The 14,594-nt window shown below is 38.7% G+C and overlaps 1 protein-coding gene across 20 annotated transcripts in view; it reads left to right on the top strand.

Moving 5' to 3' along the window:
- Positions 1-14,348, top strand: part of SVIL (supervillin) — a 134,186-nt gene extending 119,838 nt beyond the window's left edge. For all 20 annotated transcript variants that reach the window (XM_038129589.1, XM_038129587.1, XM_038129580.1 and 17 more), the window contains 16 exons: positions 1,103-1,258; positions 2,013-2,149; positions 2,670-2,817; positions 2,946-3,091; positions 3,913-4,088; positions 4,188-4,332; positions 4,832-5,108; positions 6,766-6,917; positions 8,083-8,188; positions 9,011-9,218; positions 10,028-10,161; positions 10,821-10,976; positions 11,383-11,526; positions 12,184-12,305; positions 13,121-13,276; positions 13,398-14,348. In XM_038129589.1, coding sequence (XP_037985517.1) covers positions 1,103-1,258; positions 2,013-2,149; positions 2,670-2,817; positions 2,946-3,091; positions 3,913-4,088; positions 4,188-4,332; positions 4,832-5,108; positions 6,766-6,917; positions 8,083-8,188; positions 9,011-9,218; positions 10,028-10,161; positions 10,821-10,976; positions 11,383-11,526; positions 12,184-12,305; positions 13,121-13,276; positions 13,398-13,484 — 2,450 coding nt within the window. In that variant the 3' untranslated portion in view covers positions 13,485-14,348. The remainder of the gene's footprint in view (positions 1-1,102; positions 1,259-2,012; positions 2,150-2,669; positions 2,818-2,945; positions 3,092-3,912; positions 4,089-4,187; positions 4,333-4,831; positions 5,109-6,765; positions 6,918-8,082; positions 8,189-9,010; positions 9,219-10,027; positions 10,162-10,820; positions 10,977-11,382; positions 11,527-12,183; positions 12,306-13,120; positions 13,277-13,397) is intronic.
- Positions 14,349-14,594: the final 246 nt, after the last annotated feature.

Below are 14,594 nucleotides of genomic sequence, written 5' to 3'. Positions count from 1 at the left end.
GATTGAGGTATAAGGTGAAATGTAGACTGTGTAGGAGACCTGGAGAGAAGGGCATGTGTGATTTCCTCAGGGAAAGCTACCTATAGCCACCTCCTGTACACAGATTTAATTATTTGTTTTTAGCATAGTCACCTTGTGCAGAGAGAGAGAGATAGCCACGATGCCTGCAGGGTGTGCAGGGTGAGGACAGGAGATCAAGGAAAGCAGATCCAACCTCGTCATGCTGGGGTGAGAGCTGGCAGGAGTAGATGAATTTTTATTCAGATACACTGGCCTCACGTTTGGGTCCTAATTTTCTCTTAAATAGTGGAATTAGCCTTCTTGACTCCTTCTGATTAATTTCCATAAAGGATCACTGCTTTGTGGCAGGGCTTACAAGGTGTTTTACTTGTGAATTTGCTTTTTCCTGATGGACAGCAAAGACATCCTTGTGAAATTTACTCAAAGATTTGTCCAGCCACTCTTACATTTTGGGGTACAAGTTTTCCTTACTACACTTGAGTAAAGAAAGATCATCTTTAACTATTGATAGTATTGATGAAAACACTATGTATGTAATACTTTGTTGCCTGAGTTATAAATTCATAAAGTGTCTTGTCTTTGGTTGAGTAATAAACAAAAGTAGCCAAGAATCTGGGCTGTAAGTTTACAGTAAAACATGGCTAAGACTTTGAAATGTAAATGGGTGTTGCATCAGACTGTCTCAGCCAAATTTTAAGGGAATTACAGTTAATTAGCCTTGTCTCCGTGCTGTCTTTTGTTATTAATTACTTATAAGGCACTGAAGATCTGCACAGTACTTCACAAAACATTGGGTAGGATGGTTCCTAACAAAGTTGGTATTCATGCCAAACAGCATAATTCTGACACTGACAGTGTACTCTTAGATATCTGAGAATTAAGATAATTCTGAACCCACAAATCTTTTAGAGTGGTGGTTAATCTGAGTTCAACCTGCCTTTGCTATTGCTATGGAGAAAAAGAAAAACTGGAAATAATGGGCAGGAAGTATTTTCTTAATGCAACAACCAATTTTTTATTATAATGTTTTTTTAATTTTTACATCTGTCTGTCTTTCCTCCAATTTCTTTTTATGTACAAGTGTCTACAAATTCAAATTTCTCAGAAGTAGCACTTGCTGGCCTGGCAAGCAAAGAGAACTTCAGCAACATTAGCCTGCGGAGTGTTAACCTGACAGAGCAAAACTCTAACAACAGTGCTGTGCCATACAAGAAGCTAATGCTCCTGCAAATTAAAGGTATGCTGGAACTACTTTTACTTTCCATAAATAATAGGCTGAATGTAACATGTGGGAGTTGCTACTACATTTAGATGCTTAGCTTGTTCTAAATCTTCAGGATTCCAAAACCTGAAAAAATAAGTGGTAATTGTGCAAAAAAAAGTTAAACCTTACAAATAGGTGTGCATTGGTCCACTGGTGTGTGTTTCCCAAAGAGAAAATAGAGTATTTCACAAATTCTGGCTATCCCCTGTGGAAATTTTTTAACTGTCCCATTCTTCCAGTGCTCAATATTATTTGGAAATGATGTGACAGTGTTCTTGCTCCACTTCCCCTTACAGTGCATGGTAACATATCTGATTCTGCAAATAGCTAGGTTTTGGAAAGCAAAATTCTTAAAATTCTTAAATTCTTAAAACTTTTTACTGCCTACAGAAACTGTTCTATGACTTCACTGAAGCAAATGTAAAAGGTTCTGGAATTTTGCTGCTGTCTGCCATTTACTTAAATCATTTCTTTCCAGAAGGACACTGAGTTGTTAAAGCAAGAACAGGAAATAATAGAAATATTAGTTGATAGGAGACAACATTTTTTTTTTCCTGTGAGTAAACTTTTTCCACAGTAGTAGTCTTTTAATTATTCTTTAAACAGTCTCTTTCCACATATTTTGCTACATGTGCTGGGATTATTTGTGTTTCATTCAAAACAAATTAGATCGTGGCATTTGATAGTAGTAGTTGAAGGAATATAATTAGCTTTGTTTTCTCTTTAGGAAGAAGACATGTTCAAACAAGATTAGTTGAACCAAGAGCCTCATCACTGAACAGCGGAGACTGTTTCCTGTTGTTAACTCCACATTTATGTTTCTTGTGGGTAGGAGAGTTTGCAAATGTCATAGAAAAAGCAAAGGTCAGTACTGTTGTGAGGTTTTATTTATTATTTATTTTTAGAACCTTTTCAGTATTTGTCTCTGCTAAAATTGAGCCTAAGTGCCAATTCTCTCAAAAAGTGGCATGTTACTGATAGTCCATGACAGGGAGATATGCAGGATTCCTGAAAATGTGTTTTAGGTCATGCACAGAATGAAAGCTGGCATTTGTGAAGGAGTGTGTAGTTTGTGAAGCTGCAAGAGAAAAAAGGATATCCTCAGGATACCGACTGAACTAAAAAAAAAAAAATAGCCTGAATTGCAGGATGTCCTTTTCTTCCCCATGTCCACTGAGATCAGTCATGCTTTAAGGCAAATGAAAGAATGAATGCATTTCTGTAACATTTCTTCTAGTGTCTGTTTATTTGGTGAAATAAATAATAACCATTTCTTATGCTATTTGCTGTATGCTTTCTCATTTGCCTTCTTACTGAGCAAGAATATTGCACAAGTATTCCAAAGACTTAAGCAATCCTGTTCAGATAACTGTTAATCTCTTAGGCTTCAGAACTTGCAACTTTAATTCAGACAAAGAGGGAACTTGGCTGTAGAGCTTCTTATATACAGACTATAGAAGAAGGAATAAATACCCATACCCACGCAGCCAAAGACTTCTGGAAACTCCTTGGTGGACAGACAAATTACCAGTGTAAGCATTGTTATAGTTACAGTACCTGATGCTCTACCACAATAAAATAGTAGAGTTGGTTCTCTTTAGTAAAGATAGTTGGAGGTTAAATTTTTTTTGTTGTTATTTTTGACAATCTTTCCCCTAAGCTGCTGGAAGTCCTGAAGAAGATGAAATGTACGAAGCCGCAATAATAGAAACAAACTGCATTTACCGCCTCGTAGAGGATAAACTCATTCCTGAGGATGACTACTGGGGAAAGGTGCCAAAATGTACCCTGCTACAACCAAAAGAGGTATTGTGCCACTAACTGCTCCTGTGGTAAGTGCAGGAACATGCAGCTGGTGATGACTTGCAGTAACTGCAAATGCTCATGGAGAGGATCGCTGAAAGCTGGGTCCTCTGTGTTTCTGAAAGGCTTCTGCACACTTTGCTGCCTAGAGTGTGCTGCAAGGTCTTGAGAAATTAGTTCATATTATCTTCAAAATAAAATACCATTTTAGGAAGTGTAAATCTTTTTTGTCAACAGTGGCTTACCCCAAAGTTGTGAAGTGCAAAACAAGTAGCACTTTGGAAAAACAAAACAAAATAAAACCTGGTTTTATTTCTATCCCGAACTGACTTTTCCTCTTCTAACAACCATTTCACCCATCTAAGTCAGAATGAGAGCAGGTTTCTGAAATGAGGACATGATGCATTTTCTTCAAAGTATTGAAGTCACTGCCCTTTTGCCTATATTGTGTGTTCTGTCAGCCCTCCCTGGCTGTAGGATGAGGCATAGGTCTAAATGTCAGAGAAAGCTGCTGAAACTGGACAGCTATCAGTCATGCAACAAAACCACGTTTCTAGCAGTAAGAGCTCTCTAATCTGCTAGTGACTTCAGCTACCTAATGATACACCTCACAGCATTCCCCCTACTTGCTTCCAGTCATCCTCAAAAACATCACAATGCAGACCACTGGCCTGTCCTTACTTGCATTGCAGTGCTACTTGTTAGTGTCACTGAAGAAGTTCATATTTGGAGGAGTTTCTGTTCAGCTCAAGGAAACTGGAGGATCAGGGTATCACCTAACCTAATGGTAGGTTGATTTTTTTGTTGTTTGGTTTGGATTTTAGGTGCTGGTGTTTGATTTTGGCAGTGAAGTATATGTATGGCATGGAAAAGAAGTTACTTTAGCACAAAGAAAAGTGGCATTCCAGCTGGCAAAACACTTGTGGAATGGCACCTTTGACTACTCCAATTGTGATATAAATCCTCTGGACCCCGGAGAATGCAATCCCCTCATACCCAGGTATTGTAACTCAAATTAGTCTCCTTGCAGATACATAGTTTTCTTGCCCTCTTTTCACAGTGTTTAATTTGATTCTGTATCTTTTCTTCCCTTGCACAGAAAGGGACAAGGACGCCCAGACTGGGCTGTATTTGGCAGACTCACAGAACATAACGAGACGATACTGTTCAAAGAAAAATTTCTTGATTGGACAGAACTGAAGAAACTCAATGAGAAGAATTCTAGTGAATCCCTTCACCAGAAGGTGCATATAATAAGCATGCTAGGTATTTCAAACTAGATGACTTAGTTGGGATGGCAGCCAGGAAAGCTAGTGCTCAAGGATCAAGAGCGCATTTTTTATCTTGTGGGCTTTGACCTCAGGGTCAGAACATCACCTCTTACAGTATACCCACAGAGTTTTTTTATACTTATACTTATACTTATACTTATACTTATACTTATTATTATTATTATTATTATTATTATTATTATTATTATTACTTATGTGTTGTTTTATATATATTATATATATATATAATTTTAAAATTATTGTTATTGTTGTTATTCATAATATTATTAATAATAATATATGAGCCAGGCAGCTCAATGAATACTGCTGAGGTGGCTTTGACAGGGCTTCAAATGATGACAAGATACTAAAGTACTGAAATCTGCAGGAGTCAAAATGTTTGACTGGAACTGTGGGACAAGGAGAAAAAATGCTGTGCTCAAAGAAATCTCTTTTCTGTGTTTTCTGACAGGAAGAATCCAGATCTGACTCTAAACCGTATGATGTCATGCTAATGGTAGCTGTGCCTCAAACAACTGTGGGCACGGTGTTGGATGGAATGAATATTGGCCGGGGTTATGGACTGGTAGAAGGAGAAGATGGGAGGCAGTTTGAAATTATCACTGCCTCTGTGGATGTCTGGCATATCCTGGAATTCGATTATAGTAGACTGCCTAAGCAAAGCATAGGGCAGTTCCATGAGGGAGACACATATGTGGTGAAGTGGAAGTACATGGTGAGCACTACAGGTTAGTGAACAATTCCATTTCATCCTGCTGAAACATGCAGAAGTGCAGCTAAAACTCCTGCTGTTAATGGTGAGATCCAGACCTAGATTTCCATGGATGTGAGACAGTTTGAAAGGCTAGGGATGCTAATTTAGCCTTTCTAGGTCATTAAAATGTTTTGTATTTTGTTTAAAAGAAAGCAGTAAAAAATAAAGAAGTTGTAGTTATTTTTGACACACCAGATGTAATGCTGTCCATCTCTGCTTTTTCCCACCATTGGTGGTGTACATGTTCACAGGACAGTTCATTAAGCCAGAATTATGCCCACAGTTTAACACCAAAATAATTAGGCAGCTGGACTAATGGCAGTATTCTGAATGTCTCGTAAAAGAGGTAGGCTTAGCAACAAGGAAAACCTTTGCTGGTTATGGAGATCAATAACAATGACTGGAAAAGCCCTTGCCAGCTCATTGCCCTTGCTGTCCCTTCTGCCATTGCTGGAAACCCTTTGATCTGGATTTGAGGCTCAGCAGTGTTCTGACAAAGAGCCTGAGAGCAGCAGGTAAAGCCTGAGAACTAGTCAGCTCCATAAGCCCATTGGAACTCTCCCTTCTGGCACTAAACTAAGAATAGGTGGTTTTTGTGGTAAGTTAAAAACAAATAGTCTAAAACTGATTGTTCCAAATAGAGTTTATTACGGTTGAAAGCACCATAACAGTTATACAGCTTCAGGCTTTTAGTTGAAAACATGTAGGTAGGTCTTAGTCAGGATCGTTGAGATCAGATACTGACAAATCCAAGAAAAATACAAAAGCTTGTAAGTCTTGGGAGAAGTGGGTAACACTAGTACTGAACTGTAAACAGACTTATAATCCAAATGGATGAAAACATATTCCATCACTCCAAAACAGAATAAATTTTTATGTAGGAGGCAGTACTTTTATGGGCTGGATGTACAGATAAGAATGAAACCCATAAATTTTAAAGTAAGTAGTGTTTTGAGTATTCTCAACTTGAAAAAAACAGGATGCTTTCTCCTAAGTGTTTCACTTGGATGCTGCTCAGCACTGCTGGAATCAAGGCAGATGTTTTAATATTTTTTTTTCAAATCTGTTTTAAAACTCTTGGGTTTTTTAAAATCTTTGATTTAATTCTAACTGTTTATTCTCTATTCACTGTGAAGACTGCAATATTCTGTAAGTGGTTGTGTTGTGAATTTCACTTGCTGTAAACATTATTTGCTTATCATAAAAAGTAAAGGCCAATTCTTAAGAAAAAAAAAAAAAAGCAGCTCCTCTCCTGCTGCCAAAGAACAGTGTGTAATGTGGAAAATCAGCCATAATGCACTCCTCTGGTAACATTACTGGACATGCCATTTCACATGCAAATTGGCTCAAATGCTGTCAGTTATTTTTCTCCAGATAGTACCAGGTCTTTCTACATCTCTTTCTCTAGCCAACACAGGCATCTCTGCCTGTGGGCTTATATCCACCTGAGGAGACGATGCCAGCTCTGCATGGGGACACTCTGGCTTGGAGACCTAATGTTCCTCCAGTTGTACATTTTTTCTTTCCTGTTTTGGATGGGATAGTGCTGAGCTGGCAGATGAGATGAAACTATGTGCTGTTTAAACCTATAGCCAGAATACTTTCTTCAGCATGTGCTCTCTGTTTCACAGTTGGAAGCAGACAAAAAGGAGAGCAACAAGTACGGGCTGTTGGAAAAGAGAAATGCGTGTATTTCTTTTGGCAAGGAAGGCACTCCACAGTGAGTGAGAAAGGAACATCAGCACTCATGACAGTGGAACTTGATGAAGAGAGAGGAGCACAGGTGAGCTTTCTAGATGGCAGATCTGGTAAGATTTGCTTGTCTGGATAGCCATGAACAGTAAACAGGAATTCTCTTTTTTGCCTCCTCCCTTTCTGTAAATGTGTTCTTGCCATTACAAATAGTCAGACTTCAAAATTACTTTTGACATTGTTCCAATTGCCAGAGACTTTATGGATTGTCATTCCCAAATGCTGCTTCTAAGGATATTTCTGAAAAAGGCTGAAGGAGAAGGTCTTTTCTCCCTTCCCTGCAGGAATAGGTGAAGCACAGTTGCACAGATTCATACCATCCTTTCGAGTACGTGTTCAGATAGCAGGGCTGTCTTCCTAGTGCTAAGGAGAAGTACTTTCTGCAGGCCAAGGCAAAGAATACTTTGGAAATTTTCAATTTGCTTACTCTTTAATTACATATTAATTGCATTGTTTGCAGAGATTCTAGGAAATGAAATTAGAAGCTGAGAGGACAGGCTAATTTGCTTTGTCTTTAGGCAGACTTGGGCTTTGCTGTGGCTTCACTGTTACCAGCATACAAGATGGGTAGTTTAAAGTTAGTTTCTGTACCTTGATCCTGCTTTAATTAGTTTTTTCACAATAGCATAGAAATGACCAGCAAGACAGGAGTTCATAGAGGAGAAATATAAGGGCCCTTGATCAAGAGTGTGAGTCTCTGCAACATAGCTGATTTAGGAATTGGCTGTATCAGTTTCATACTCCAAATGCAATGTTTAGTGAGCAAAGAACATGCATGTTATCATAGAAACCTGTGTATAGCAAATTTTGAACCTACTTCAGTTCCTGTGTTATCTCCATAATAGTTTCAGTGAACATCGGTCAAGGTGGACAGGTTCTGTAAATATTCATAAAATTCAAAAAATGGTTAGTTTAAACCAATTTAAATTAAAGCTCATTTGGTATTCCATTATCCTCTGAAACTCAATTGTTGGATTCCAGCTAGAGTTTTTTTTAATATACAGGCCACATATGGAACCCATTGCATGCTGATATATGGTAATTTAAACAATAGTCAGCAGTTGTAAAGTAGAAGGAAAGCCATCTTTGTGTGTGGCCCTAACTATATAATTTTTAATAATCCATAGAGACCAGTTTTCCTGAGTCTGTATATTTGCTTTATTTTTTTAATGAAGAGTGGTGCTTTCAATTTCCAGGTACAAGTGCTTCAAGGGAAAGAACCACCGTGCTTCTTGCAGTGTTTCCAAGGAGGGATGATTGTGCATGCTGGAAGAAGGGAAGAGGAAGAAGAAAATGCACAAAGTAAATTATTGTTAGTTATGAGTTTCTGCCCCAAAATGCTTTTTAGCTGTTGTGAAGAGCTTTGTATTCAGTCTCAACTACCCTACTCTGTAGAAAAAAAAAAATGAATGCTATGAAACTCTTGAGACAGCTTTGCAATGCTTTGTTTCAAGGTAGCCTTTTTCTTCTTTGAGCAGAGAATGGATTTTGTCACCCTAGAGCATGCTGACTTCATTGTGTTGGTGCACCTATAATTTCTTTTAGTTTGATTTTACTTAAGCCAAGTACCCGTTTGCTTTAACGTATGTTCTTTTCTACACAGTCTGGGGAAGAAGAGTGTTTTTTACGAGCAGTTCTGCTCCAGAGAAAGCTCTAAGCTTTTATTACCCAATCATTGCATTTTGTAACATATTCCTTGAATGTGGTAGTTAAGGTAGGAGAATTTCAATGGAAGTGTAGCATGGAGATGCTCCAGTTTTCACTTGACTGTGACCTTATGTTCCTAAGGTGCAGAGAGGAAGAGAAGCTGAATAGGAGAAATACTGTGTTTGTTTCCCTTCTTCACTGTATGAAGTAGCAGAACTTGACTCTCCTGCTCTGTTAAGCTCTTCAGTTCTCAATACTTGTGCTCTTGTGGCAAGGTTTTAGAAGGCATCTCTTCTGCACAGGGTTTCTGAAGTAATGTTTGCCAAACCTGGTGCTTAGCTAGTTCATTCTGTCACAACGTAGGCATGCAGTAGGTGAAATTCATCCAGTATGAGAGCAGCTGTTCCAGAGCAGAGGTTTTGAATTTTCAGTCCCATGTGATTTTATAATAGTGCTGCTCTGTTCTGTCTGCTCCAGGTGATTGGAGGCTTTATTGCGTGCGAGGAGAAGTTCCCAATGAAGGAAACTTACTTGAAGTAGCGTGTCACTGCAGCAGCCTGCGTTCCAGGACATCCATGATTGTCCTTAATATCAACAAAGCTCTCATCTACCTGTGGCATGGCTGCAAAGCACAGTCTCACACCAAGGATGTAGGAAGAACAGCAGCCAATAAAATAAAAGAACAGTGAGTGTCTGATCTATATTTTGGAGATGATTATATAGACTACCAATTTACTTGAAGTAGTCTTACTCAAAGAAAATTTGAAATAAATAAAGCTGTCCTCTAAGTACAAATGCAGCATGTGCATGCTTCGTCAGGAGGAAGAGTGAAGGTTGGTTGGTAGAGTGGAGAAAACTCATGTCCTGTAATTGCTTTCACTGGAGGTCAAGTGCGTTTATTAATAAACTCATAGAATGATTGGAAGGGACCTTAAAGACCATCTAACTCAAATCCCCTTGCCATGAGCAAAGATACCTTCTGGTATCTTAGACCAGATTGCTCACAGCCCCATGCAACCTGGCCTTGAACACTTCCAGGGATTGGGCACCCACATTCTTCCTACTGTACTAATTACAGTTAAAGCAAAGTTTTCCATTTGGAGTGAGATGCTAAACACCTGAATAGAAAATTAAAGGGCATTTGATAGGAGAATTAGAATCCAGCCTTGTGATTAAGGAATAGGAAATTAACTTGGGAAAGCATGCAAAGAGGACAGCAACCATTACAAAAGCAGGCAGTTATGAAATCCCTAATGAGAACTCCTGTGAGCATCTCCTTCACTCTGGGAATGGGATCCAAATGCTACAAGAACAGCTGTTGAAATTCCCTGTCTTGTTTTCTGATAATTTTTCAAAGTGCCTGTGTTGGCCTGAAGTGTGCAACAAGCCTATAGGGTGCTTTTGGGGTCCATTACTGCGAGCGGCCAGCAGGTTTGTGTTAGCTGTGTTTGGGGCAGGAACAATATGAGTTCACTCTCTCTTTGTGTATTATAGGTGTCCACTGGAGGCAGGGCTGCACAGCAGCAGCAAGGTGACAATTCATGAATGTGATGAAGGGTCAGAGCCTTTGGGATTCTGGGACGCCTTGGGGAGGAGAGATCGGAAGGCCTATGACTGCATGTTGCAAGGTAGATCTGCCTTCCTGGATTTGGCACTCACATTTTACTCTACTAGTCTACCGTGTTGTCAGATTTAATATAAAATTTATGAAGAATTTTTTGGTAGTTGAGTTCTTCAGAGAAATGCTACCAAAAATCTCACTGAGTTAAGCAATACTGTTCTAGAAGGAAAGTACTGGAAAACCAAGTGTTTCATTTTGTTCTCCCCGGCTTCTCCTGCCCCTCTGTATTCAGGCAGCACAGAGCAATAGTTAACACTGTTAGAAATATATGTTGCTTCTCTTCTGAAGGGATTTAATAGGCAGTTCTGCTCACATTCCCGTTCAGCCTTTGCTTTGAAACTGCCAACAAAGATAGCAGGGGAATTGATTTACCAAGTGGAAAATTTGTCAGCTAACTCTGCGATGGCCTTGCTTCACTTAAGCTGCAGAACAGCTGGTTATGAAATGGCTGATAGTAACTAACCAGGATCAGATTCAGACTGATGGCAGCCAGCCACTCAGCTCGACTTCTTTACAGCTGTTGCTAGTCCCTCAAGACATCTGGTTGTCTTTCCTGATTTTTCAACCCAGAAAATTTACAGTCACTTTTAAAGTGTATTGTTAGTTTTTACAATTAAGTCTAACATTTTTTGTTGTGACTCTTCTTAATTTTTTTTTTCTTTAAAGATCCTGGAAAGTTTAATTTCACACCCCGCCTGTTCAGCCTCAGTAGTTCATCAGGAGAATTTTCAGCCACTGAGTATGTTTACCCTTCAAGAGACCCTGCTGTCATCAATTCCATGCCATTCTTGCAAGAGGATCTTTACACTGCCCCACAGCCAGGTATGTGCTTTAAAATACTTAAGTAACAAGAAAACAGATGACTGCATCCTGCATCAAGCAGTGTCTCAGTAATTGTAAGCACTTTTAACTTGATATATCACCGGAAAATGTGTGCACGTGATCCTTATACAATACTAAGCAATAACAGTAATTTTTCCATGATGAAGATGCCGAGAAATAATCAAGTGTATGTATGTATCCCAGAAGCTTGCTGTACAAATACATTGTTTATATTAGAGAATCAAAGTCCAGCTAAAGTTTAGCTGAATAATTAACAAAAGAATTGGTAAGATTGGTGATGTCATCCTGTTGTGATGCTGACAAGCATATAAGACTGGGGTTGTTCAGGGCATTAAAAAAACTAGTAAGTGGCTAATGATGGATTTGTTATTTTCTGACTGTGTAGCACTCTTCCTTGTTGACAATCACCATGAAGTGTACCTGTGGCAAGGCTGGTGGCCTGTGGAGAACAAAATCACTGGATCAGCTCGAATCAGGTGGGCTACAGACAGGAAATGCGCCATGGAGACGGTGCTCCGGTACTGCAAAGGTAACAGAGTGCTGTGCACGACTGCTGAGTGTGTCACACCTGTCCATGCCTTCTATCTTGAGCTGAAAGGTGCTCCCCCAATGTTACCAATAAACATCAGTTCATTTGAAGATACATTCCCCACTCTTTCTTAGCAAACCATTTGTCTAGTAACAGCGCTGTTCCCAAATTGCCAAGGTACTCTACTGACTGCTCTCAGTAGAAAGGCTTTATTTATTGTGTTACCCCTCAGAATCACAAGTTAGCAGTTTAAACATGCTCACTTAAGCCTCCGAGCTTAAGCTTAGTTGGTTCTTGGCAGGACACTTCTGCTGAGCATACCAGAAGATTTTGTTTACCTGAATTTGGCTTATTTCAGACTATCACAGTCTGCTTACTCTATTTTAAGTCTTTTTTTCTAAGATAAAAAAGGCATTGGGTTAGAAGTAGCTGTTGGGGATTTTCAGCATATATGTTTTAATCTTTGCAGTCAGATACAGTAAAAGACGCGTGTAAAAATACTGAAAAATGTGTTAAAAGGCTCCATATTAATTAAAAAGAAATTCTGGAAAATTTATTCTTAAGGCAAAAATTAAATACCCTTAGGAGGTAACTTTGAATAGTGGGTGAGATTGCAAAACACTGTACCTTTTGTAATTTCTCCCTCCTTTTTTTCAGGAAAAAATGTAAAGAAGCCCCCCAAATCCTATCTAATTCATGCTGGCCTAGAGCCTCTGACATTCACTAATATGTTCCCAAGCTGGGAGCACAGGGAAGACATTGCAGAGATCACAGAAATGGTAAATCTTTTCATTGCATAATCTGTTTCCTGTTGCTAGTAATTGTGTCTTGTGTTGTCAGTAACACTGGTTGTTTCCATTGTCAAGCCCCAAGATCCAGAGGATAAACTTAGAAAGCACAGTTCAAGAGTCTGCACAGGGAAAAATAAAAACCCAACACCACAGTAAAATTCTGACTGGGAATGTGTATATCAGAGGCATTGCTTTTTTATTTTTCATGTAACTTCTTATATTCTTCTTTTGTTAAAAACAGAAGGAAAGTGTTACCTGAATCATCTCTTAGAAAGAGCTGTGCTGGAGTTTGAGCTTAACAGAATAGCTGTTTCAGTCATGCAGCAATGTGCAGCTCTGGTCTGTTCCACAGATTCGAAGTGCAGGGGAACAAAACATCTTTCAAAGGGTCAGCTGGCTCCAAGGGCTTTGTTACTGACTCCCTCATCTGGGATTCAGAGTCACAGCCAAATTATATGTGGCTGCTTTAAAATCTTTCAGTCAAAGTGCATCTCAACACAAGTGACATTTTCTGTTTTGTAAGTCTTCTGCAGATATCCTTAGTAAAAAATGCTGGCTTCATGACTAAAAACAAATTTCAGCCTTAAACTGAGATTCTGGGAGTACAGGATGTCCTTCTGCTAAGTGCAGACCTGTTTTTAGCTGTGAAATTGTTGTAGGGCAGGTCTGTTGTCCTGTGTGCACACCTGGACACACGGCTTTGTGCTCAGGCAGGGCAGGTTATCCCATGCCATCTGCAGATGGCCATGGGCGCAGCTGATGCTTTCAGCATTGCGATCCTGTTCTCTGTTTTCTCCTTTCAGGACGCTGACGTTTCTAATCAGATAATACTTGTAGAGGACGTGCTGGCCAAGCTGTGTAAAACAGTGTATCCATTAGCAGACCTCTTAGCTAGGCCTTTGCCTGAGGGAGTTGATCCACTGAAGCTTGAAATTTACCTTTCAGATAAGGACTTTGAGGTAAGAATAGGTGCACTGTTACTCTGTGCATCTGTGCCTAACCATGCAAGAAAGTAATTTGCTGGTCGTGCTACTCATCAGTTGTTTTTGCTAATAGTACATCCTTTCTTTTTAAATGCAGGTTGCATTAGAGATGACAAGAGAGGAGTACAATGCACTGCCATCTTGGAAGCAAGTTAACCTGAAGAAGGCAAAAGGACTTTTCTAAGCTGTGTTTATGGAAGTGAGCACTAAAGGGATGTCCACTCTCACTTTCTATGTCCTTTAGAAGAATTGTACCCTACATTTACAGAACAAATAAAAATAATCCAAAGTTATTAGTGACTACCTATCTGGAGGTGTGTAATATTATAATAAAAGGCCAAGAGAACTCTTTGAAAATGGAATTCAATTTTGACTCTTAAAGGTAATGTTTTTAAGCCCCGTTCTCCTATGCACTTAAACAGTAGTTTCTTGAGCTACTGCTGCAGGTGTCCTTTGGCTATATCCAATACTTGCCATTTTTGTTTTTAAAGAAGTTCTCTTTGTAAAGTGTTATTTTGTTAGTTTGTGGATTACAAAGAATTTATATTTATATAAACACATAGAACAAGTATGTATTTAACAATGCAATATGTATTCACTTTCAAGACTTCCATGTCAAAACTACAGAAAAGTAGCTGGATGGCAGTTGCTTGTACTGAATTAGCTATACCACCAATATGTATCTCCTCTGCATTCTGAAAAGTTCTCTTTGCAATAGTTAATAATTGTTCTCAGTGCTGCTTCAGGTGCTAAACTGAACAAAGCATTTGTATTTATAGCATGGATTTCTTGAGAAACTATGCGAATCAACCTTTATACTTTATTATCCAAAAATGTATAGTGCCTTGTTTTTTGTGTACAGTTTATATACAAAAAAAAAAAAGATTGGTCTGCATTTTGAAGATGGCTTAGAAGGGTCTCCTATGTTACTTTTATAATAGTAGAAATAAAAACATCTCAGTTTCTAATCCTTGTTGTAAACATTAAACATGTCTTTTGTGATATAAGAACCAAAAGTAAAAGCTTCTGAATAAACTCTTAGCAATGCTCTGACTTGTCATTAATTTGTACTGTAATCTGTACTAGCATTGGAACCTTCCATAACATAGTATTTTCTCAAAATATTTTAACCTTTGATGTCTGTGGGTATTGTACAGAGTTATAATTTGAGAAGCAGATAATGTAGAAAATAATCAATGTATGAGATAAAGTTGGGCAAAACTTTAATGCTGAATGTTGGAACCTGTCAGTCACACAACTCTGTATTCTTTGGGTTTCCCTGTTTTATATACGA

This window comes from Motacilla alba, chromosome 2, assembly GCF_015832195.1.
Source record: "Motacilla alba alba isolate MOTALB_02 chromosome 2, Motacilla_alba_V1.0_pri, whole genome shotgun sequence".
NCBI lineage: Eukaryota > Metazoa > Chordata > Aves > Passeriformes > Motacillidae > Motacilla > Motacilla alba.
The sequence above is the reverse complement of the archived record's forward strand: the minus strand, read 5'-3'. Positions and strand labels throughout refer to the sequence as shown.